The 27,022-nt window shown below is 38.7% G+C and overlaps 1 protein-coding gene across 5 annotated transcripts in view; it reads right to left on the bottom strand.

The window, feature by feature from the left end:
• The window catches only part of LOC129763403 (keratin, type II cytoskeletal 2 epidermal), a 351,176-nt gene that overhangs the window by 13,718 nt on the left and 310,436 nt on the right, over nt 1-27,022 (bottom strand). For 4 of the 5 annotated variants that reach the window (XM_055762437.1, XM_055762438.1, XM_055762439.1 and 1 more), the window contains 5 exons: nt 15,912-16,024; nt 11,554-11,702; nt 3,202-3,412; nt 2,764-3,134; nt 2,545-2,701 (listed from right to left, as the gene is read on the bottom strand). In XM_055762437.1, the coding sequence (XP_055618412.1) occupies nt 2,545-2,701; nt 2,764-3,134; nt 3,202-3,412; nt 11,554-11,702; nt 15,912-16,024 (1,001 nt within the window). The remainder of the gene's footprint in view (nt 1-2,544; nt 2,702-2,763; nt 3,135-3,201; nt 3,413-11,553; nt 11,703-15,911; nt 16,025-27,022) is intronic. The other variant, XM_055762436.1, reaches the window with a different exon arrangement.

The following is a 27,022-nucleotide window of genomic DNA, read 5'->3' as shown; positions in this document are numbered from 1 at the left end:
TCTGCGATTGGACCCATGAACGTGAAATGAAAACGTGAATGTGATAACGAAAAATAACTTTTGGACGGGACGAAGTTTGCCGGGTCAGCTAGTTGTTGTTATAAATTAGATTATTTAAAAAAATATACAAATGAGTAGTCTACCAACGTGATTGTGATTGTGAGCCTCGCGCGCGTTTCAGTAGGCATAGAATGTTGATTAAGAACATTGGTGAAAACCGATATAAATTTATTTATGATTTATGAACAGTTTTTATAGGGTCTACGGAGGAAACGGGATTCGAGCTCGGGATAGCCCGGACAGAATACTCGTAAATTATTTTAGCATCAGATAGTTGATGAGGTGTTTCTTTGCCGCGGCAGATCTCAGAGTAAGACTTTAGAATCAGTCAAGGATCTTCCCGGGTTGGAAATTTGCTTGACATGCCTTGGGATAATTTTTTCCCAGTTTTCACCTATTTCGTGATGTTCTTTTGATAGTAAATTTATGTCTGCAACAAAACCAGTCCGGTTTTATTGCATACTGGTTTTTCTTGTCTATTTTTAAATCATAAAATTATCTTAACGATAAATCGTCCAGCTCAAACCTTCGTAGGGGTATGAGGTGGGACCATTATCATCAAATCAGAACCGTTTTTAGCGTGCAAAATTCGTGCAAATGAAACCATTTTTAGGCTAATCATATCTCACCGAAAAATAAAAATCGACATTGCGTTTCTTACGACAATCGAAATGAGTATATAACATTCCCTCGCCTCTCATATTCTTAACTCCCCAACTTCCCTGTGGGTAAAACGGAGGTTTTTTTTTCTCTCAAGTGGGTGAACATTTCGATCTCTGGTGAAAACCGATGTCAAGCTCAAAGATTCTGATTCCCGGAATCAAGAACTTTCAATTCATTGAAAATTTTCAACAAAAGATTTAAACGTAGTGGGGGCAAATTGGTCATGGGGGGCAAAGTGGTCACCTGCTTGTTTGGTGGTATAACTAATGACTATAGATGCCATATTGATATTCACCTTATGTTTGAAGAATTTAATGACTTTTGAGTCACCCTGTACTTCAGTAGAGCTGTCGCATGTCAAAATATAAATAAAACAGAAATTTCTCTCTCGATAGCCATTAGGCCGTAGTTCTGTGCGCATGGTTTCTAAGGAATTTCTCGTGAAATTTAGTTTATTTTATTTGATATATTGAACAAATCATCAGTTTGGACGACTGTTCACATATTCTAGGAGAGGTGAACAGATATTTTGTTTAATCTTAGCGAATTATTAGCAAAGTGGTCATAGGTGAATATCAACTAACAATGTTTTGTTCACTAAAGCTGATATACCGCATCACATTCTGCTCTTGAAGAGAATCCTTTTGTGGCTTTGACCCTGAATAAATATGCCACTCCAACTAAACCAAGCCTCATTAAGCGGAATGTTGTTTGTTATATACTAATTTTTTGTATGCATGAGAAAATTTGAATTAAGACTCTAGGTGAATAGAACAAACTTATTTCATATATGTACTTACTATATCAAATATAATCTGAACAAATTTGGACGAAAAAACGCATAAATCTATCCCTATTAGCTTGATATGTGTGAGTGACCACTTTGCCCCACTAGGTGACCACTTTACCTCCAAGCAAAAATAATGTTTGATTTTTCACCTTTTTTTTTTCTAATGATGAAAAGTGTACTATTTTGAATTTTTATAGTAAAGTAAACTATAATATTCTTCGAGAAACGGAAATTAAAGCGGTATGTGGACGCTGGAAATTGACCTATTCCTTAGGGTGACCACTATGCCCCCACTTCCCCTATAGGTCATCCAATTCCACGACAGTCGGTATTTTGAAAGAATTCGGATTGATTTGTTTGACATAATAAAATTGTGATATAGCTACGATGACTGAACTACTACTACAGTGTTAATGCTACGGTTAATTATTTCGGAAGCTCTAAAATTATAGTGATCACTTCGAGGTGAGGGTTCAGAGTACAAAATCATTCAAAAAAATAATTTAAAAAAACATAAACCTTCCACTTACTATGGGTATTTCTCAACTGTGCTTAACATATTGAGTGCGAGAAGTATTTGGGGTCTCTGCTGGTAGTACAAGCGTGATGATGGACGAGGGCTGTTTTCATTCCATACGAACCAATGCGAGTTCTGTTTAGGGTGTTTTTAGCTTTGTTTGTTTGATTACGTGTAGAACAGTGCCTTGTGTGAACATGGAACCCCTTGATTTGCGTATGCAATATTTAACAGTGTTACATATTCTAAGCTAAGAAACAAACTGTCACCAAGCAAAGCAAAATTGCACTTTGAAAGCAAGCTCCAATATTGCAGCAAATAATCAAAAATAAATTAAAAGTTAAACAGAAAGAATGCGCTTTGGTTTAGTATTCTAGGATCACATAAACACCGATAGAGAGAGAGAGGGGGGGGGAGTGGGGGTACAGAATCACAACGCATACATCGCCATATTATCGATAGCGGTCCCCACAACAGGAAGCGATCGGAGGAATTTGAAAATGCTGCTAATCACCTTGATCGTGACGGTAGACCGGTAAACCTGGGGCACATCCGTGTTCTGGATGAGATCCATCAGGCTGCGGTCGTCGTCTTCGGTGCCGGTGATTATCGACTCGTCGTCGGGCCGGTCTTCGAAGCCTCTCAAACAGCGGGTACACATTTGACCTTGCCTAAAAATGAAGAAAGAATGAGTTAAAAAAGACTGTTATCCTGTGTTTGATTCAAAACGAACCCAACGAACCTGACTTCCTCCAGGATCGAGAGCTCCTCATGTACGGATTTCATCTCCTCCGTGGTGTTGATCTGCACAATCTTGCTCTGGAGGATCTGATTCTCCTGTGCGATAGCCGCCAGCTGTTCCTCCAGCTCCGCGACCCGATTCTGCTCGGCGATGAAACATTTGCGGGTTTTCTCCAGCTCGTGCATTATCCTGATCAGTTCCTCGTTTTCCTCTGCCAGATTGAGGTCGGACAGTTGATGTTGCTGCTGCAGGTGTGAGAAGCTATTCCCGAGGTGGCTTCCATCCGTAACGTCCGTCGACTGGGACTGATCGCGGAAGGCGAACGAAAAGCTCTCCGGTTTGGAAGTGTCGATTTCGGTGATCTGAAAAAAGAAGATATAGGGTTTAGTCTTATGATCAAATGGAATAGATTCACACGAAGGCGCATACTTCATCTTCATCCGGTCCACTGTCGTTCCCTTCCCCATCGGAGAGAGCAGGCTTCAGCTGGACATGGTTTCTGCCGCCCCGTCCACTTCCGCTATCGTTCTGAAGCCGTTCGTTTTTCTTTCGCTCCGATTCCAGCAGCCTCCGGACATCCTCCAGTGTTTTGTTCAGTTCCTCCACTTTTGCTTCCAGTGATTCGATGTTGCGGCATAATCTGTATGGAATGAATTCGTGTATCAGTATCAGAAATGAAATGAAAGAAATTAAAGTTTTAGTAGAATTTATTGATATCTGTAAATCTAGGGTAATTTAGCAGAACGCAGACGGACTGCGTGCGGACTGTTAAAAAAAAAAAACTAGCTGATCCGCCATTTAATTTTTTTCTAGAGAATATTTTGGTTGTTAAATAAAACAAAACTAATGTATTTAAAGCGTGTTTGAATGTTTTCACGATCTACGAAATTATTCGAATGTAATCAATAAAAAGAACGAATGAAACGATTTCAACGGAAGTTTGTAACATGTTTCATGATGCAATGTATTTCATTAATTTGTTTGATCTCTCAAAAGCCAAATGTAAAGAGAAAGAAGTAATAGACTTAGAGTAGTTGATAAATGAAATAAAGAAAATCAATATTCATATCGTTCAAATGCTGTCTCGTTGGGGGAAAACACGCGCTTCTCTTTTCCAATATGCACGGCTAAATTTATAACTGCTGGGTCTCGTTCATGAATTGGGCAACCAACAATACGCCAGACAACAATGAAGCTGATGTATCGTTCTTATTTGGAACAAGTATTTGGATGCAAGGCGATAAAGGTTTCGAATCACTGCATGGACCATACACCGTTATTGTGGTAACAGTATCGAACAGTTATTCATTTTCCGGAATCGGATTGGTTTGAAACTCGATCGAATTTCACGATCACTCGATATCGTTTAAATACATAGAAGATATAGTTCTAACCCAAACTTAACTTATTTTTGATGTGTACAATTAACTTTCATTAAAAAAAAATGGTTTAAAAGCGTGTTTATTCCTCCCGAATATGCATTTTGCATTTCTCTTTCACAGAAATGGAACACGGAGCTCAGTGTTGTCTATGTCGAATTGCGTCGCAAGGTTTACACATTGGCACAACTCGATTGGACTTGAGTCGAACGGATTTCAGAATGCGAAAACTTCAACCCGTTCGGATAATTTTGACTCTGACGCTGTTACGGCGTTGCTCATGATAGTGTTCGATGTATTCTTCCTCGAGCCGCTTTTGTTGATTGGGTCGTAGGAATCGCAGTCGTTCGGTCTCTAGCTTCGCGCATATGTCGACCATGAATTGTTGGTACAGCTCACGACATCGAATAATGACATCATACGATACATCGAACGCAGTCCTTTATTTTTTTCGTCTGATATAGCTATTCATAAACATTATTTCAAAATGAGTAATGATACTCAAAATGAATAGAGTATCTGTGGCAGGAGCTCGTTGTCTAATGTTTGCGCAATATTCATCTTGTTCTTTCAGAACGGTCGGACATTTTTCATCAAAGATATTTCTTCTGACTTGCATTGTGGTCACACACATTCTAGAGCTTGCCACTCAGAATACATTCAAGGCGTGTTGTTTGGTATAGAAATCTCAACTAAGTACTACTAAAAATGATGCAAGTAATACGTTGGAAACGTTAGTGCTATTGAAGAAGAACATGGAGAGAGTCGTATAAACGATGTGCGTTAACGATGAATTCCAGATTATTGTTTTTTCTTCGAATCACGATTTCTCGCGTCATTGTGCAGACACCTTCAATAATTTTAGTAACGTATGCGCAATGAATCTAGACACGTGATCTCCAGCAGATGTTTTATCAGAATGAATGATAATAACGTGATTATCGTTTCGTAAACCGAGCAAGTGTGATTTTAAGTATTTCAATAATTCGTTGTGTTCATCCAAAAATACTTTCAACTCGCACGCAATAAACCTGGCTGAGGTTACTTGCGAATGTGTGGATGAAAGTTCGATCTAGCGCCATCTGTCATTTAACAACATAAATAAATTCGTTCTGTTGAAAAACGACCGACGGTAAAATTATTTGAATATTGTTTTTACAAAACTGCTAAAATCGCGATTAAAAATAGGGTATGGGGGTTCAAATTTGTGGTTATATGTATTGTTTGAAACAAAATTTAAGAAAAAATATTCAGATTTTTTTTCTGCACTCTAATCGGTATTAAATATTTAGTAATCGGTATCGTATATAGTTTATAACCTATTCTCATGCTTACCAAATTTTTTTAACCATAATTTATCAAAATCGGTGAAGCCGTTTTAGAGGAGTTCGGTAACAAACACCATGATTTTGATATATATAGAAAAAGATTATATAATTCTTTGATCGAGTTTTTTTTAGTCATAGAATACCAATAAAATATTTTCATTGAAGATTTGAAAATGTAGAGCTTCCTACAGGCGTGCTAAACTGTAAGGAGGTACACAATTTCAATGCAACTCAAAATTGTTGTAGGCGGTAAAACTGTGCCTTGTAGTGAATGAATGAAACAATTTACGAATTCAATTGCAAACAAATCCCTGTTTAGGTCAATTCATGTATTATGGTAGTGGTTATCGCAGCAAATAGGTATCAACATTTTGCCTAATCATCACACGGTATGCGTAGAAGTTGTACCCGATTTTGTACTGCGAAAAGTACTGCCAAGATCTGCAATGCCGATTTTCCCAACTTATTGGTTTTGGAATCTGCGTTGGGAAAACACATTCCGGTTTCCAAAAATACAAGCGAGTATAAAAGTACTCGCAGCTTGCATCTCGTTTGCAATGCCAATTCCACACGCTCCATGGTTTTGAAATCCGTATTAGGAATATATTCCGGTTTGCAGAAACGCAACGAGTAAAAAGTACCCACAACTTGTATCAATTTTGCAATGCCAGTTTTCCCAGGCTCCATGGTTTTGAAGTCTGTGTTAGGGAAACATTCCAATTTGCAAAAGCGCAAGTACAAAAGTACTCGTTAATTGCATCTAATTTGCAATGCCAGTTTCCCCAGGCTTCATGGTTTTGAAGTCTGTGTTAGGGAAACATTCCGATTTGAAAAAACGCGAACGAGTACAAAAGTTCCCGCTGCTTGCATTTAATTTGTAATGCTAGTTTCCCCTGGCTCTATGGTTTTCCAGTCTGTGTTAGGGAAACATCCATTCATTCCATCGATGAAACTCCAATCATTGCGCAATCATAACTGAGTGGATTTCCGAGCGCCACTCGCTTTTATACCGATTGGTGTGATTTCAATAGCCTGCTTTGAAAGCAATTTTAAGGCTATTGAAACAAGTTTTTGAATCAAAAAGTAACAAGCATAGAACGCGTAGACATTTTATCTTCCGAATGAAGTGTATATCATACCATTTCGTTCAGTTGTTTTGGAGCTATTAACGCTCAAAATCTCGTTCTCCGGCGTAACGCTTTCGTTTTCGAAACTTTGAACTTACACCCCAGTATAGAAATGAAAGACGTAGTCCTTCGTCAAAATGGCGCGCTGTGAGTCGCGTTGAATCGACAGTTTATTTGAAAGACATGTGTTGCCATCAGGGTCCAACATTTCCGAAAACGAAACATGAAAATCAATTCTCCTCTCAGTCGCTTCGCTTCGAGCAGAACTACTTCCATAAACGTCCTCCTCCCTCTTGCTACTGAGTCACAAGGAACGCATTCTCCACCAAACATGACCCCTAGGGTGCCAATGAAAATGGTCATCTCTTAATACAAATAGTTACCTCATAAAAAATGTTCAAAATCTCGAAAAAACACCCTATGCCAAATATTAGCTCAATCGGATTCAAGGGAGAGTGGCGCAAAGCGGTCAAAGTTTGAGTTTTTTGAAAATCGAAAAATCATCCAAAAGGGAAGTAAAGGAAATAGGGGTTTTCGAAAAAAAAATTGATGCCAAATGTCTTAAAATTCTATGAAACGTCGAGATCTAGTGTCATCTCGAATTTTTTTTTGTCAAAAATCGACACTCTGAGACTTTTGGAATACGAAACGAAACGTATGTTATGTAAAGTTATCTCGATTTTTCATTCGGAACTTGCTGCGAAATGTTGATTTGCACGATAATATACACTTTGCAAAATATTAGCTCATTCGAACTTCATTTATTAGTTTCACAAACGTAAACATTTGAGTTTTTTTTAAACGAAAGATAACCGAAAATCGAGGTTTTCAAAAAAAAATTTGTTAGTGCCAAATGTCTCAAAATTGCATTAATCCTCGAGATTTACTGTTATCTCGAAAAAAAATTTGTAAAATAATTTCATTCATTAAGATTCATTCATTCATTAAGAGTTTTCAAACGCATATTACTCAAAATCGTTAATGCGACATATGTTGTGTTGCATACCATTAGACAGGAAATTTATCCAGCATTATTTTGCTTGAAACACGAACGGAAAATATATTTAAAAAGTTAAACAATTTGACGATTAAAATGGGTATGTTTTTTCGATTGCACTTTCCTCCCTGACGCAACGAGCAATCGTTTTGCCTATATTCGGGCGTTAGTTCAAAACATGATTCGATGCGTATTATGAATTATTCTCCATTTGCCGAAAATAGGCATATATCAGTTGTTGTATTGTATGTTGTTCAATCAATTCGTGCTCAATTCACGTTTCATCGTGTAGGTCTTGCTACTAACAATTTATGTAATGTTGGTCCAGGATATCATGATATCGAGCATTTTGTTTGGTAATGTAAAATATGCAATAAAAGAATTTAACTAGCTGCTGATTTAGAGGTTCGAAAGGGTATACTCACGCATATCAGATTCTGATAGCTTGAGGAGTCACGATCTGAAAATATGTATGTCTTCTATATATTCTCCTTTCCCTTTCCTATACATAAGTAGAAGTTACCACCCAATGAGATCAGTTCAGTTCGTTTAAGGGAAACGCTACTAACAGGAAACGGGTTTTTTCAGGGTTTCCGCTTGATGTATCAAAAGTGAAAAAAAATCAGATTTTAAACAATAAAAAAAACTCAATTCAAATGCAATTACTCCATACAATCACAGTCCTATGTCGAAGTCCCGTCCGTGCCCCTAGGCCCAGACCCATCAATTTTTTTTTAGATAATTGTAAATCTCGATGTGTCATGTAATTTTAAGACATTTGGCATAAAAAGACGGATGGGTAATGTCGGTGACATAACCGGAGTGACGTGGGACTATACAAAGGGGACAACTTTTGCTAAATATATATTTTAAATATATTGTTTTATTTTCTTCTCCTACGTGAATACCTACCTATCTACCTGAAAAATGGATTAGTTTACTGTTTACTCTTTATGAACATGTTGGGGGTTCTGAAAAGAACCTTTGGTGTTGTGTTTTTGCGTTTTTTTTTTTTAAACTTGATTCTTGAAGGCTTTGTACTTATTAAATGTGCAACGTCGGGCATCTTTCGGCGTATACACATATCGTACAATCAAAATGATGACTCTGATAGGGAATGCATAGGTAGTCATCAGCTCGTTCACTATCATATATTTCACTATTGAGCACATTACCGTACCTTAAGCTGTGGTTTCGGAGACGAATGAATTGTAAGATTTGTAGTCTCCGCAAACAAAGTAAATAAAAATGAAAAAGAACTGAGGTTTTGGAGACGAATTCTACGATCTGTCGAGAAATAAACGAGCTATAAGCGTTCTGAAAAACCAACAGTAAATACAGGGACGAATGACCTTCGGATTAAAGTCCTTTAAAATAAGAACAGAGCAGCAGGAAATACATAGCTCATCGTGTTGCTCCTTAGTTATTTCTCTATGCAATGCAGATGTGACGTCAGTCAATTTTCAACATCAGTTATCAACCAAAGAAAGCAGTTCTTGCTACCGAGAAAATTCGTTAATGCCATCCTGCATACAATGTGTTGTAATTTGAAGCCACTTTTAATTCGGACACCATACATGGGTTTGTGAAAACTGAATGATCAATTTAAAAGACCCCACGACCTGCCGAAGCACCACTCAGTGTCGCATTGGAGGCGATTTTAACCTGTAATTGAACATTTGCGATGACAGTGGTACAGTGTCGACTTTCAATGTGGGGTCATAATTTGGATCTCTATGTTTACAAAAATGTCCAACTAAATATGTCGCATTACATGTCCGTCCAATTAGCTAACTGTCGAACTAATTGTAAATTACTGTACTTTCAATCTGGAAACAATTTGAGAATTGGTGAAAATTGAATAATCAGGAAAGTCCCCGACTATCAATAAGCTCAGAACAACTGACAAATTCACATACTCATCAGATCCTGGCAAACAAATTATGAAAAAATCAATTTGTGTTTTATTATTATTTTGGATATTATTTTAGAAAGCATTGAACTGTATTTCGTAAACTCTTTTTTGAAAGGTTTAATGGCCCTGATAAGCGCCGTGTTTTATGGAATGGTTCCAATTTAGAAAACTTTGTACTCGCGGTTTTGAAAAAAAAAACATTTCGAACGCCCTCGATGCCGCCTTGTTCTGGATTTGCCACCAAAGCAGTTTGTATAAAGAACAAACTCTTTTCTTCTGCTACCAGCTGCCGTTTTGCGATTGCGTTTGCCACTCGCCGCTCGCTGCAACTGCCTGTTGTCTTGATGTCCACCGAACCGAATGTGTTCTGTTCCGAATGCGGGTTTTCTTATCGTCGCGAGCAGCTTTGCCAGCTAACTCGATCACTTCGGCGGCCGAAACTATATAACGCCGGCTAGGTGGACTGGTGCACTGGTACTAACGCGCTCGGCCTAGCTACCCTTGCGGGGAACTCGAGACCAACACGGTTCGAGCGGGATTCTGCCTTTCCCTTCACTTTTCCTCCTTTACCATGTCCAGACATGGCTGCTTGGGTTGGTTCGTTGATGTGTTGTGATGCGAACTGATGTGGTGTACGGTTTGAATGAGAATGATCGTTACGGAAGGAAGAAAGGTATTGTATTATAGAGACTTTAAACTTTTTTTAAACTATACTCTATTACTCTACTCCAGCGCTACCACCTCCACCCTCTTGCCTTGAGAAAGGCACTCGATCCCTCGCCGTCCAGCTCGTCCAGCAACGATGTTGTCCAGTCGGTGTCCACACAAAGAATGATCGTTACGGCAGCGGAGCGGGGATTTTTAAGCTGACTGGCTGGCTCGTGAATTACGCATGTGTGAGACTGCGACCAATGTTTCGTTAATTTTTTTTCTTTTTCCTTTCCAATCGTGCTTCATTCTATTTCGCTGCTGCTCTGGTTGCCCGTATTGGTCGGTACGATTTGAGGAGCACAAAATGGACCAATCAGAAATGGGCACATAGTACAATTGGACAATGCTTGATATTTCACAATTATTCAATTATTTATCTCAAGAAAAATGAAATGTTATTCGTTATGATAGATGCGTAGATATATTTTCTATCAATTGATGCAAAAACCTTTGCGATCTATTGAGAAATGCTCGAGTTATAAGCGTTCCAAATCTTGCATTTTTTCCTACTTGTTCAGTGCCTAGATTTCCATTTCACCCCCTATATCTTCCGGTTAGACGTAGTCCTACGTCAAAAAAATTTGGAAAACCCCGATTTCCGGTGATTTTTCGATCTCGACGTTTCATGCAATTTCAAGACATTTGGCAACAACAAAAAATTTCGAAAACCCCGATTTCCTTTACTCCCCTCTTGGATGATTTTTCGATTTTCAAAAAACTCAAACTTTGATCGCTTTGCGCCACTCTCCCTTAAGTTCGATTGAGCTGATATTTGACATAGGATGTTTTTTCGAGGTGGTGAACATTTTATATAGGGTCACTATTTGAAATTTAAGGGTCGATTTTTTCCCATACATTCATTGGCACCCTAATCGCGCCCCTCAGTCCGACGTTACCAAACATTTGTTCTGAAGAGAGCGTTTTCTCGAATTTCTATAATGTATGTTCTCAAATATAATCGGAAGATTGCCAAATAGAAATATAATCCAAGTACTGATAAATATTTCCTTATGAATATTAAGATCATTGAAAATGCAGAAGACAGGAAAAAAAAACGATTTCGAGTAAGGGTATCGAGCTGAAATACAAACTGTGTCTTCGCGTAATTCATGATAAGACGAAATTAAATCTGGCACCTTTGCGGCGGCACAAAAAATAACCACTAAAGTAGGTCACTCAGCTACGGAACATCGCAGCGTGAATCGCACTTTTAAAAATAACTACGATCCCGTTGTTTGTTTACGTCGTTGCGTCGTCGCGCTATTTCTAGCTGTGTGGCCACTAATATTCGCGTGCGATAATTAAAGCAGCACCTTGTACTTACGTTTTCGTGTGCTTCTTCTCCGATTGGTTCTCTAGCGCTAGCTTGTACTTGTCTCGTTCAAGGTCCTGTATGCTGACTTCGAGCTGCTCGTAGATCTTCATGCGCGAGTCGTTGACCTCCCGCAGGGCACCATTCTGCTTCGTTAGGTACTGTAATGAGGGGGGAAAGAAAAGTAGTAAACACAAATAAATGAATGAGCAGTTTTTTTTTTCGAAAGTACGATTAGGCGGTTTTTTTTGTTCATTATTTTGCGTAAGTTTTATCCCGCGCGGATTTTGCTGGCTCATCGATCATCATTAGCCACGGGCTACGCACGGCGGTGATATAACCTTGCGAAAATTGTCAAATTGAGGCGAGAGACGCGGAAACGCGAAAAGATTCGCCTTGCTGCGAAAACTACATAATTCACCTCAAATCACATTTCGCGGAGGGTTTGCAATTGGGCGTAACGAAATGTTATGGCATGTTCGCGATTTCTTGCGATGCCAATGAAAGTGTAAGCTAGTGGCTTGGAATTTCATTGTTCGCTATTGAACTCCGATGCTATATCTAATTTTATCTCACAAATGAAGATTAATTACCCATGAAGAGTCATATCTTGAAGGCTATTTTTGTAACGAAAATATTGCATCTACAAATAATTCAACTACCACAAATTTTGGTCAATCACATATTTTCGTTTTAAAACGATTCACTTATGGATTTTGATTACTAATGGCACTAGTTCTCTGAACTCTGGCCATTTTTTTGGTTTCAGTGTACATTAGGGTGCCAACGAATGTATTAGAATAATCGACCCTAAAATTTCAAAAGTTACCCCATAAAAAATGTTCACCGTCTCGAAAAAACACCCTATGCAAAATATTAGCTCAATCGGACTTAAGGGAGAGTGGCGCAAAGCAGTCAGAGTTTGAGTTTTTTGAAAATCGAAAAATCACCTAAGGGTGAAGGAAATCGGGATTTCCGAAAAAAAATTTTGATGCCAAATGTCTTGAAATTGCATGAAACGTCGAGATCCAGTGTCATATCGGAAAAACAATTTTTATCAAAAATCGACACTCTGGGACTTATAGGAGAAGTGTGTAATACGCACCCCCTAAGCGAGAATGGATTTATCTTGACCGTGCTCTTAAAATTCAAGGTAATTACTACGTCAGAACGTAGATTAGTGAATAATAAAAGAGTGCAACGAATTTTATTTTGTAAGGCGCCCAAATTCTAAATTTCCAATCATACGGTGTTAAATGGCCCAGCAGAAGTATAATATACCCATGAGTTGTTTCTCTCAGAGACTAAAAAGATCAGAGAAGCGGCTTGTATGACTGAGAGATTCCATCAATCTATTCCCTTCATGCCCACCAGCGAAGAGAAGAAACCGTTCCTCCGGTGAGCGTGTTCTCTCAGTATTCATGCATTAATTCTCCAGTCCGCGCTCTTGTTTTCCTGCATTCACTGAGCACATAAGCTCTGAGCTCTGAGCACATAATTTTGTGGAAACATACTGAGGTCATTTCGAAGTATGTGAAGACAATTGTTTGTGTGATTTATCGAACATGATTTGAAAAAATATCGTGATGGTTTGCTCATTGAATCATTGAAAAGGAAATGAATCTTTTCACACCATTTTCTTCTTCTGAGATTTTCACTGGGAACTCGACTCAATAAATATGACACACAGTTATCGCCTCTGAAACGGTTTCAAGCAACAAAAACCTTATAGAAATGATGTAAAAAATTACATCAAAAATTGCTTCCAAAAAAACATATTTTTCTTATTTTTATAAAGCATGTTACAAATGTAAAACTTACATGGTAGGATTCTATCATTGACTAGCACGATTGCCTATATCCATTGAATTTCTATTCTTGCTGGTTTACGAGAAAACCAGGCGGGTCAAATTGCCCGGCAGGCGCGTTTTAGACACATCTCTAGTTTTTTTTTGGAGTGCGAGACGAAACGTATGGTTTTATGTGCCAATACCAATAATTATCTCGATTTTTCATTCGGAACTTGTTGCGAAATGTTGATTTGCACGATAATATACCCTATGCAAAATATTAGCTCATTCGAACTTTATTTATTAAAGGGTGTGTCACATCAAATTGCATCACGGAAAAAACGCTGTAGAAAATTAATTTTTAGGAATTATATCTTCAGCTTTCGCTTATAATCAGATAAGAGTGTATAGATCCCGTTGGCCATGCTTCACTGTCAATTTTTCGTAAATTTGGAAAAATGTCGTCGAACGAAAAAGAGCGTCGTGAATTAATCCTGCGCACTCATTTCGAGAATCCGGAGTTGTCACATCGGGACATTGGTAAGATGCTGGGAATCGTCCAATCCACGGTCAGCAGAGTACTAAAACGATACTTCGAGAACCTAACCATCGACCGGAAGGTGAAGAACGGCAAAAATGGATGCTCCGTCAGTGAAAAAGATCACAAGCGCGTAGTTAAGCAGTTTAGACGTGATCCGAGAAGTTCGGTCCGGGATGTCGCCAATAAGCTGAATTTGTCAAGTTCATTCGTCCAGCGGACCAAGCAGCGGGAGGGCCTACGTACATACAAGGTTCAGAAGGCTCCTAACCGCGACGAAAGGCAAAACATGGTGGGGAAGACGTGAGCCCGGAAGCTGTACACCGAAATGCTGACGAAGCCGCATTGCCTGGTAAAGGACGACGAAACCTACGTCAAAGCGGACTTTCGTCAGCTGCCGGGCCTGTTGTTCTTCTCCGCAGAGGACAAATTCAGCGTTCCAGAGGAGATTTCCAAGCAGAAACTATCCAAGTTTGCCAAAAAGTACATGGTGTGGCAAGCGATCTGCTCTTGCGGAAAGCGGAGCGCCCCCTTCGTGATGACCGGCACGGTAAACGGGCAGGTTTACCTTAAGGAGTGCCTACAGAAGCGCTTACTACCACTATTGAAGCAGCACGAGGGCCCGACCATCTTCTGGCCGGATCTAGCTTCGTGTCACTATTCAAAGGACGTGTTGGAATGGTACGAAGCCAACGGGGTCACCTTCGTGCCAAAGGAAATGAACCCGCCCAACGCGCCGGAGCTTCGCCCAATAGAGAAATATTGGGCGATTATGAAGCAGGCCCTCCGGAAGAATCCAAAAGTTGTCAAATCGGAGGCGGACTTCAAGAGAAAATGGATTTCTGTTCAACAAAAAACTACAACCTGACGTTGTACAGAACCTTATGGACGGGGTAAAGAGGAAGGTGCGAGCATACGGGCTTGGGCTGGAAGTATGAGTAAAAAGAAAATGCCAAAAGTTGTTTAATAGTTTTTATTTTACTGTCTAAAATTTTCAAAAGGATCGGCGAATTTCTACAGCGTTTTTTCCGTGATGCAATTTTATGTGACACACCCTTTAGTATTACAGACGTTAAAATTTGAGTTTTTTGACCGAAAAATCTCCGGAAATTGTAGTTTTAAAATTATAATTTTTTTATGCCAAATGTCTAAAAATTGCATGACACACCGAGATTTACAATTATATAAAAAAATTTTTTTTGATCAAAATCGATTTTTCAGACGGAAAACAACCAAGGGCCGAAAAAATTTTTTTTTTGATAATTTTTTTTCAAGATAACAGTAAATCTCGACGAGTAATGTAATATTAAGACATTTGGCATTAACAAATTTTTTTGGAAACCCCGATTTTCGGTGATCTTTCGTTCTTCAAAAAAACTCAATTTTTTACGTCTGTGACACTAATTAATGAGGTTCGGATGAGCTAATATTTTGCAAAGGGTATATTATCGTGGAAATCAACATTTCTCAGCAAGTTCCGAATGAAAAATCGAGATATTTTTTTTATTGGCACTTAAAACCATACGTTTGGTCTCGTACTCTAAAAGTCCCAGAGTGTCGATTTTTGCCAAAAAAAATTTTTCGATATGACACTAGATCTCGACGTTTCATACAATTTCAAGACATTTGGCATTAAACAAATTTTTTCGAAAACCTCGATTTCCTTTACTACCCCCTTGGGTGATTTTTCGATTTTCAAAAAACTCAAACTTTGATCTCTGCGCCACTCTTCCTTAAGTCCGATTGAGCTAATATTTGGCATAGGGTGTTTTTTCGAGGTGGTGAACATTTTTTATGAGGTAACTTTTTGAAATTAGAGATGACCATATTCATTGGCATCCTAGTGTACATGCACTAAGAAATATCACATGATCATTTTTTCTCGAAGATTTAATCTCGTTCGAACTCACTTAATCTGACAAGTATATGATTGGTATACGAGTGATTCGTGAATGTCTTCAAATCAGAACAACGTATGAGGTAATGCTGTTTTTCCCATTTTTTTTAAAGTGATTACAAAAAAAAATTAAGCACACACAAACCTCTATTTCCTGTGCCTGATCCTCGATTATGTTCTGATGGTGCTTCAGTGATGTTTCGAGCTCCTTGTTGCGCTCCAGCAAGGTCTTGCCAAGCTCCGCCGCCAGTTGCAGATCTGAAAGTGGAACAATAGAAACGAAACAATCAACATAATGATTATAATATGTAACAGCGTGTAAAAAATTGTGTAAATTGACTCTGATTGTGCCCGAAAACAACGCATTTGCAAACGCACTGATGACGGCTTGCAAAGTGGCAAAATTACCACCCAATCTCGCAGATGGCGAACACACACTAACACACCTGGAAACAATTTCCCAAAAGTTTTATAAACGCAAGAAACAATGATAATTTCATAATCTGATTTTTTTTCTCGGTCTTACAAAATACTGTTCGAGACAGAAAAAAGACCGGCTCCAATTTACACACTTTCTGCATAAAATTTGAGTAATGGGTGGTGGCGTCGTGATGCGTTTTCCCGCCCAACGATAAAAATCGATCCGCACCGAGCAAAGTGAGGATCAATTGATCGTTACAGCATCATTATCGTGTAGCAGGTTTTTTTTTCTTTCTCTCACTCTCAATGGATAATGCATTCGTAATTGATAGCGGTGCGATATGGAGAGCCGGCGGTTTTCGATTGCAATAAAAGCTCGGAAAAATGGGAGTCTGTGCATAAGGCGAGAAAGAAAAAAGTGAAGCAAAAAAAAAACGTCTGCCCTCCGAATGGCGTAAGCAGCTTACGGCGGGTGATGAAGCGTGAAAATCTTCGAGAGCAGTGCGGGCAAAAGCAATGAGGAACGGATGATGATGTGGTGTAGTGCCGTTTCACTTCCCCCTTTCGGAGACCACCCCGGTCGTTTCAGGTGGAGAAATGTTTGGCGAAAGTAATGCGATTAGATATGGATTGGAGCAATCAGTTTATTCAGTGTTACAACATCGATCCAAATTTAGAAAATGTATACACCGGGAATAATATTGAGTCGTTTATACGATTCAACTAGCAATTTTCACGATTACTTTCTACTTCTTTGAATTACATTTGGAGACCACCCAAAATGGAATTTTTATTCCCATAAAACCAATTTTAGTTGAATTTTAGTTTAGTTTAGTGAAAAAAATCCTATCTAATCGAAATGTTGAGCTTGAGCTTGGGTAAACTGAACAATTCGTAGTTGCTCTCCGTGATTGACCTAAACCAACCAAATTGCACAAAGAACACACAGAATGACGCTTAGGACTAGCAAATCATTCTCGTTGTACAATTTTCGGCGATTCGAGCTTTAAATGGTCAATAACGACGCCGGCCACGTCCTTACAGTCACCAGGGGAAGGGAAGGAATGTTAGTGAGATATTCGCCGCCTGAAGGCTAACAGTGTGGCCTCTATAGCGTGGTTCTCTAGCGTTTGTCATGGAGAGGATAGTTGGTGGGCAGAGGTAAGAATCAGGATTCACTGAGGTAAGTGATATGATTACGTCAACGAGAACTATCGAACACTCAATGAAACGAAATTCCGAAAACCTTATACATCACAACACGCGGTAGAGATTATGTTTTGGGAAGAAAACCTGTTAAATTAATTGGACCATATTCTTCTATTTACTAAACTAATCGTGTCAGCGGAAAGTTAATTGTAGGAAACCTGAAAGGGTAACCGAGGGAAATCTTCTCAAATCATTTCGGTCGGCGATATATTATAATCAACGCGCGTACTCTACATCAGACTCCAATCGCCACGACGGGAGTTATTATTAGGAAACCTGAAAAAATAACCGAGGGAACCACTCAAAAACCGATAAGACTGGAAATTATTTAACGCATGTACGCTTTATGGAAACCCAATTGTGACGCCGGAGAGTTATTTCTGGGAAACCTGAGAAGGTATCCGATAAAACTCCTCTAAAACGGAGTTTTGCCTTCTCAACCAAACTCCTTCATTTGATCCTGTCATGGTTGGTGCGGTCGATAGCCTACGAACGAGACTTCATGAAAGCTAAACCCTGACCTCCCAGTTGTTTGAGGGTGTCGTTATTCAAATCTGGAGCACTTCCCACCGCATGGGTAACGTAGGACTACCATTGGCGCAGTAATCATTTGTTTGAAGTTGCATCTAAATCCATTCCCAATAAATGGACGAATGGATATTTTGTTTTCCCTTGGAATTGTTTTGCGTTCAGTTCAAATATCTCTTTTTGATATTCGACACTCAAATCATCAAGACAACCTTATTCAATCATCCGTGTATCCGAAATATCTTTTATGTGATACAAAAAATCATCAAAAACTAGTAACTAGTAAACTGCACAAATGTTTGCGGAATCATATTCTACCCCTTGGGTGCATTCACAAGCAAACGATTTTGCATGTCTGTTCATCACGACAGTAAAAGAGAAACTGACAGAAGTTGGCCAGCCGACGCATCATGTATTATGCATCAATCGTAGGCCAATAGAGACTGAAATGAAATTGCAAGAAGCTATCGCGATTTACAATGATTTAAACTGTTTGCTTTCGGAGCAGTTTTAAGCTATTGAAACAAGTTTTTATGGGCAATAAGTAAAAAAAATCTCTCGTAGATCTTTTATCTTCCGAATAATCTTATTTTAATACCACTTCGTTCATCCGGTAGAGAGATATTAACGGTCAAAACTTTGTACTCCGAACGTAACCTCCTCGTTCTCGAGACTTTGAATTTACACCCCAGTACAGAAATGAAAGATGAACGTAGTATGACGAAAAAATGAACATTAAAAAACCAAGAAAGATTCTATAACATAAACTTTTCCATAGTGACTTGTTTTGTTAGATAATACCATAAGCAATAACCTTCATTCAAAATCATGATATTTTTTCAACATAATATGGTCATGGCATCCTTCACGCAAAAATTTCATCAACTGTTTTACGTTTCATCAACTTTTTTTTATCTCTTCTGTTTATTTTAGGCTCATTAGCATTTTAGCTGTAACAGAGCCGAATTTTAATCGTGTACATGTCACATGTTTATCATATCTATAATTAGCACATTACACAGTAGCCAATTAGGCGTAAGAGTTTTCCATCTGTTCTTGTTAAATTACTAACTGTACTTGTAGAAATTTATCGACTGGCAGACATAAACAATTACTTTCTCCGGATGGAGGCCGTATTTGGGGATAGCTAATGGTGGTCCATTTCAATTCGCCTAATATTTTTACGTCTTTAATACTCGGTGTCTGGATTGATGATTTCAAAAAAATACCATACAAAAGCTTGTCACCTCCTTGCCCGGAAGCGCATGAGATGGAGCCAAAAAATAATTATAAGCTGTTCGGACGTCGCGAAGAACCTGGTCACTCGATCCAGGTGCCCTCTACAAGACGACGTTCAGGTCCGAAGTCTAGGGAACCGTTGATGATTTCCTACGTCACTCCACACAAAAGGGAAAACTGTGCGATACCATACAAATGATGACAAGGGTTTTAAATGTTGATTATCTTTTTTATCGTCAGGCACAATTTGCTTCAAAACTGCGAATTTTCATTGCGTTCATGAAGCTAGCCATTGATTGAGATAGGATCTATGAAATGTTTTAGGATCAAGTATTGTAGAACCCATACATTGTAGCGTTTAATGTAAAAAAGTTTCACCAGGTTCCCAAGAACAAAAATAGTCGTAATGAATCGGATAATTGATGTGGCGTGACTGAGAATTATTTTTGATCAACGTTTCAATTTGATTTTCATCAGTGGCGGAGCGAATTTTCTGCACAACCGTATTCCACAAAATATTACATCGTAACATAAAACCTTGGAAGTTCTTAAAAAACAATATTTTACAAAACTCCGATATACTTCGCAGGTGTATTCATCCTTCCGGAATACCTGGTCCTTCAAAACCAATGAAAATAAATCAATGGCTCTCATGTCATGTACGTTACTCTCAGAATGCAAATCTCAGCGAAGAAGTTCAAGGATATAAAGAAAATATAGAAATTCGACCGGGCAGCACTATCAGATAGCTTAACTCTTTTATTTATAAATAGGGATGAATTTATTGGAAATGCAGAATAGATTACATCTCTCTATCTTTATATATAAAAGAAGGATATATTAGGCTGTCAAAAAAGTCCTGCGGTATTTTTTTTTGAATTTTCATTTGTTCATAAAATTATTTACAATCATCTGATTTAAGTCAAATATGCGCCGTTTTGTTCGATGACTTGTTCCCAACGAGATGCCAACTTCATAATACCCCTGTTATAGAAGCTCGCTTCCTTATTGGCAAAAAACTCGGATAGCCAATTTTCACAGGCCTCTTTTGTGGCTAACTTCTGACTACCTAGCTCGTTCGCCATGGACAAAAACAGGTGCAAAAACAGGTCACTTGGTGCAAGGTCCGGACTATACGGCGGATGCAAAAGAACCTCCCATCCCAAGAAGTGTGAGGCCTGGCGTTGTCCTGATGGAATACAATGCGGACTCTGTTTATCAAAGATGGCCTCTTCTTCATGAGTGCTACCTTCAAGCGGTCCAGTTGTTGGCAGTACAGGTCCGAATTGAGCGTTTGGCCATAGGGAAGCAGCTCATAATAGATTATTCCTTGACAATCCCACCAAACAAACAGCAGAACCTTCCTGGCCGTTAATGAGGGCTTGGTCACCGTCTGAGCCGCTTCAGCGGGCTTCGACCACGACCGTTTGCGCTTCACGTTGTCGTAAGTGACCCACTTTTCATCGCCAGTCACCATCCGCTTCAGAAACGGGTCAATTTTGTTGCGATTCAGCAGCGATTCACATGCGTCGATACGGTCAAAGATGTTTTTTTTTGCGTCAACGTGTGTGGCACCCATACATCGAGCTTCTTTGTGAATCCAAGCTTCTTCAAATGGTTAATAACGGTTTGATGACTTATCCCCAGCTCTTGGCCGATGCTACGGCTGCTACTATGCCGGCCTTTCTAGGCTAATTCAGCGATTTTGTCGCAATTTTCGACGACAGGTCTTCCGGAGCGTGGCGCATCTTCGACGACGTCTACACCAGAACGAAAACGTTGAAACCATCGTTGTGCGGTGGAAATGGAAGCTGTATCGGGTCCATAAACTGCACAAATTTTATTGGCAGCTTGAGATGCATTTTTGCCTTTGTCATAGTAGTACTGTAAAATATGTCGGATTTTCTCTTTATTTTGCTCCATATTTGCGACACTATAACTCACGAACGACTTAACCAAACAAAACACTGTGAAGGACTGTATTATAGCGCGCAAAATACCTTTCCAACAAGCTATAGTATATATATATATATATATATATATATATATATATTGCGATTGAAACACGGCGATGATCGAGCAAAGACTGATTTATTTTCTGTTTTACGCCATGCAGGAAACTTATTCTAATTGCCTACCACGCCACGAATATCCTTCTCGCTATCTCCTGTGTATCGCTTCATCGCTGGTGGTCAAAACTCGTTCTTCTATCGCATTTCCTGTTCTCGTTGTAGCTTATCTCTTCCATGTGGCTGAGGTCTGTGTTTATGTTTGTTTCGGTTATTTGCTCAATGGTTTCGGTTTCCGAACTTGGTTTAGCTTATCATGTGATAAGCTGTTGGTTCTGTTCTGTTGGTTGAAGCGCGTTTAGTGTTTCTTCCAATATCCGTTGCTGCTCCTTGAGGTGGGTCAGTTGAGCTGACATAACTTATATATATATATATATATATATATATATATATATATACATATATATATATATAAGTTAAAGAAGTTAGGCCTTTGGGAAGGTTTTTAAAAATTATAAACGAACTACCTCACTTGAACATCGAATTATGACTGACTTTATTCCTTACTAATTAGCCTGAGCTGAGTTCCCTAACGCGGCGTACGGTTATGCTGATTCTCCAGTTTGGTTCCGGTGAGCTCGATCGTGGTGGACTTCGACCTGGCCAAAGCGCTGAGCCTTAGGATTGTGTATCGAACGATAGGTCGATGTTTCGATGGGTCGTTGGTATCGATGATGTTGACGGTGCAAATATTCAGGTCGATGCGCCGTCAATGATGATGCGCTGTTTGTTCATGTGTCGCCCGGAGAACTGATGCGTTAGCTCTATTGGAAGTGGGTCACCGCTGTTGTTCGGTGGTTAGTTGATCTGTTCGTGTAGTACATGGGGATGTGGGTGTTAACTACTCTCTCCCTAATGAAGATTCGTCTCGAATCTTAAGTTGTTTTCTTCGGAGGTACAATTCGATGAGGCTGCTAGAATTGAAACCGCTGTTGTTGATTGTTGCATAGATGAACTTCTGCGAGTATCGTTGAAGTTGTTTGTGCTGGGTTTTCTAGTGATTTGTCTTGTTGGGTTTGATCTGAGGAGAGGGAAGATGTCATGCTTTTTGTGTTAGCATAGGGTTTTACCTCTGTTGATACATTTCGTGGTGTGGTGTATACTCCAATATGTTTCTTCAGGCTCATGATTGCCAATCCTATGATCATGGCTGCGAGTGGAATCAGGAATCCAATCGTAGTATGTTGCAGTGTTATGTGGTCTCTTTGCAGTTTATGGATGTGGTCTCGGTTTTCAATTCTAAGCAGGTTTACTTGTTGCAGATCAGGTTGGTTGAAGATTACTGTTGGCTGAAAGTTCACTCCAATTGTTGAAATAGTTCTGATCTCGTGATGATTAATTGTCCTCTTGTCGTCGTATTTGCTTCCATTGATTGAAACAGAGCAGTTTGGATATTTGATCAGTAGAGTTCCCGTTATCTGTCTCGATTTGATGTTGCAATTTGAATCCAGAAGAACGGATTTATCAGCGTTTCTCACGATCAGCGTGTGGTCTTCGATAGGCTTAATGTCCATTCCGATGCGATGTTCCTCGTAGGGGCAAGATGCGTTGATTCCTCTTAATGCGTTGTCGATACAACCGTCGCCTGTTAAATTCGTGAGCTTCTGTCTTTGGCAAATTCTATAATTTTCAACAATTGTACATTCGTTATTTATTCCTAGTGTCAGTGTTTTACTCAGAACAGCTGAGTTGTAGGGTGTCGATATAATTCTGTTTTTTCTTGGTAATGTTTCAAATCTAATATATTGGAACTTTTCTGACATAAATATTGGGATCTTGATCACAAATATTATTTTTGTACTTTCATGATGTGTTTCTATACTAAGAAATTCATAAATTTGGTCAATATTGTTAATGTGAATATTTTGTTCTTCTAACTTTTCTAGTACAAACTCTGTTTCATTATTGTTTAATATTGCCCTAGATAAAATCCCTATTTTCGATAGTTGTACAATTTCAAAAATGTCTCTTAGTTGGTTGTTTAGTAGATCTAGATTGAAAAATAGATCGTGAACTATTCCTTTTAAATGATTTTCATATTCTGTGTTTACGTTATTGGCAATTCTCGATATTCTTCTTAAAACCTCAATTTGGTTTTCGTTTACGTGGCTAATTAAATTGTTAATTTTAGCTTCGAATTCCTGATTGATTCTGATTTGTCGGTTGTTGTTGTCAATAAGTGTGTTGGTTTTGGTTTTTGAATTTTCTATCGTTTGTCGGATTAATTGTAAATCGTCGTCGTCTAAATTGCCGGTCAATGATTTGATAAACGTTCCTAATGGGTTTAAGAGTCCTCGTTTCTGTCGGTGTATGGGTTTCAACTGTTTGTAATTGTCGGAAATTTGTTTCATCCTAATGTCCAATGTTTTAAGGTATGGTTTCGTGAAATTTTGTCGTTCGAACTGGTGTAACGTATACTGGAGGTTGGTGAAACTACTTTCGAACTTTTCCAAATCCACGATGTGGAGATGGAAATGTTGAGATGTGATAATCTTCGCTTCTCTCTCGCTAAATGCTATTATTCCATCATGTCGTGAGAGGTCTGTTATCGTCACTTCTGCTGTAACATCAAGGGCTAATCTGGAATAGAGAAATATGTGAGTACTACTTTGGGTTTCGAGACGTCATTTTCTTTGACGTCTTATTTTTGTTTTATGTATCGTTCTTCCATTCTGATCTTGGAAGGTTTTTGTGTTATCTCTTGCGATTTGATATCGTTTATACTTATCCTTTGTTTTACTTTTGACCCCTTGGCGCGCGACGTATACAGTTTCGTCCACTTCCAGTGATGGGTCAGCTTCCTTGTTTTTGTTGTGGTGCTGTAAATCTTGTTTTTGTTTTTTAATGAGAGCTAATGTTGCTTCATTGTATATTTCATTCCTTTTCCTAACAATTTCTTCAATGTTACTCGGTCTCACCTCTCCCTCTTTTATTCCAAAGAATACTTCTTTGGGTCGCATCTTGGTTGAAGAGTGAATAGTGTCGTTATAAAGTGCTACAGTGACTCTAAACAACTCTTTCTTACTTAATCCCTCATGTTTCGATCTACAACAGCGAAACATTTCTGCAATTGTTGAGTGAAATCGTTCAACGATTCCATTCACTTCGCTTTTATTAGATGGTGTGAAATATGTTTCAATTCCTAGTTCTTCTAACATGCCTCTTACTTCAACAGACTTTAGTGCTGGTTCATTGTCACTGACCAAAAGTCTGGGTATCCCATATGTTGAGAAGAATTTTGTCAGTCCTGAACGGACGTCAGGAATCGATCTCGATTTAATTGGAAAAAGCATTCCGAACTTCGATAATTTGTCTACCACGGATATGAACGTGTTTGGTTGACATATGAATATATCAACATGAACTATGTCTAGCGGCTTTTTAGGTATTGGAGTTTGGGCTAGGTTCAATTTATAAGGATGTCGCTCATATTTAGCAGTTTTACACGTATTGCACAATGTGACGTGTGTTCTAACTTTCCTTTTCATGTTCGGGAAGTAGAATTTCTGGCTGATAGCCATCAGATTTTCTTCGATGCCTCTGTGAGCTCTTGTATGTGTTGTATTTATGACTTCATTCTGTTCTTCTTCAGTTTTTAAGTCAATTAAGAACTTTTGTGAAATAACTACTTTAAACGTTTTGACGCGAGAAAAATAGTTTTTATACACAATTTGAAGGGTGTTGATGAGATTTTCTGGGCAGTAAATGCAATTTACTCTTTTAGGATCCATGAATTCTTTGAATATTCTTAGTAATATTGGTACACCAAAATTCACTTTTGTAAACGTGTGTCTTAGGACTTTGGGAAAAACTTGTTCTCCGGTGGTCTCACTCTCAGTTCCATCTATTTTCAAAATGATCTGATTGGAAAAAGTGTTTACCGGTTTTTCGGTACATGCGATAAATTCCGAGTCATCGGTGTCTGCCGAATGTTGCGTAGCAGCGTCTGATGAAGAATCATTTTGTTCTTCATTCAGATTTAAATTTTGGGGAATTCTAGAGAGGCCATCGGCAACGACATTTTGTTTTCCGGCACGATATCTTATATCGTAGGAATAGTCCATTAAAGCAATCATCCATCTGGCAATTTTACTTGATGGATCTTTCAAGTTCACGGCGCAAGTAAGCGGCTTGTGATCTGTGTATAAAATGAATTTATTTCCGAAAAGGTACGGTCGGAAATATTTGGTTGCCCAATAAATAGCTAGTAACTCCTTCTCAATAGTGGAGTACTTTTCTTCGGTTTGACTGAGTGTTCTCGATGCAAAAGCAACAGGTTTATCTCTTCCGATTGGACCTTGTGAGAGAACAGCTCCTATTGCGTATTTGGATGCATCTGTTGTCAATATGAAGGTTTTTTCGAAATCTGGGTGTATTAGAATAGCGCTGCTAGAAAGTATCTGTTTGCACTTGTTGAATGCTTTTAGAAATTCTGGAGTATGTTCTACTTTCTCATTTTTCCGAAGACATTGTGTTAGCGGTTTCGTTATCCGGCTGAAATCCTTTATGAATTTTCTATAGTATCCCAGTGTTCCTAAGAAGGATTTAATGTCCTTCTCGGTTTTGGGAATTGGCCAATTTTGGATAACTTCAATTTTTTCTGGGTTTGGTTTTACACCTTCTTCATTCACCACGTGACCGAGGAAGGAGACCTCTTTCTTCAAAAATTCACTTTTGTCGAGCTGTATTTTTAAGTTGGCTTTTTTAAGAGCAGCGAAAATTTTATTTAAGTTGTTGCAGTGTTCTTGTAAACTGCTGCTGAATACAATGATATCGTCCATATACACTAGGCAGATAAATCCGGCTAGGCCTACCAGCACAGCATTCATTGTTCTCTGAAATGTTGCCGGGGCGTTTTTCAGCCCGAATGGCATTCTTAGATATTCGTAGTGGCCGTTCTCAGTTGAAAATGCAGTTTTTTGAATATCGTCTTTTTCCATCAGAATTTGGTGGAATCCCGAAGCTAAATCTAGGGTTGTAAAATATTTACTTCTCCCTAATTTATCTAGGATATCCGTGATATTCGGTATGGGGAATTTATCATCCACAGTTTTAGCATTGAGCTTTCTGTAATCAACGACGATTCTCCATTTTTGAATACCTGCAGCATCCGCTTTCTTCGGAACGACCCAAATGGGTGAATTCCATGGTGACGTAGAAGGACGAATTATGTTTTCATCAAGCATTTTCTGAATTTGTTTGCCGACTTCCTCTTTATGGCAATGAGGATACCTATAGCTTTTCTGATACACAGGTATCTCATCATGGGTCAAAATTTTATGTTTCACAACATTAGTAGCTGTAAGGGGTTCGTTGTCGAGGTGAAAAATATCTTGATTTTCCTCAATGACATTGATCAAACTATTTTTCTCTTCTCTGTTTAAATGATCCAGACGAAGTTGGTCCATAAGTTTTCTGAATCTGTCAGGACGAGCTTCCAAAAAATTGAATTCGTTTTGCTCAACCAAGCATTCAAAGTTATTAAGAGTGATCTCAAGTGGATAATCTAATGAAAGTGTTTGATTCTCAGTTGAACTGTTCTTGAGACTGACAATGGCTTTATGACCTACTGCTTGGTATAAACCAGCACATATGAAAAGGTTTGTATTGATTTCGAGATCATCTTCTAGTAAAAAATCACCTGATTGCTCGGAAACTGGTATCTCTATATTATGAATGGTTTCTCTTGAAATTTCCTTTGAGAAAGGTTCTGGATGTTTTCTGAGCATCTGAAGTTTTGTTCCTAATATGGTTATGGAATTGTCATCTGTTTCAATCTTCGCTTTAAGTT

Source organism: Toxorhynchites rutilus, chromosome 1, assembly GCF_029784135.1.
Source record: "Toxorhynchites rutilus septentrionalis strain SRP chromosome 1, ASM2978413v1, whole genome shotgun sequence".
Lineage (NCBI taxonomy): Eukaryota > Metazoa > Arthropoda > Insecta > Diptera > Culicidae > Toxorhynchites > Toxorhynchites rutilus.
The sequence above is the reverse complement of the archived record's forward strand: the minus strand, read 5'-3'. Positions and strand labels throughout refer to the sequence as shown.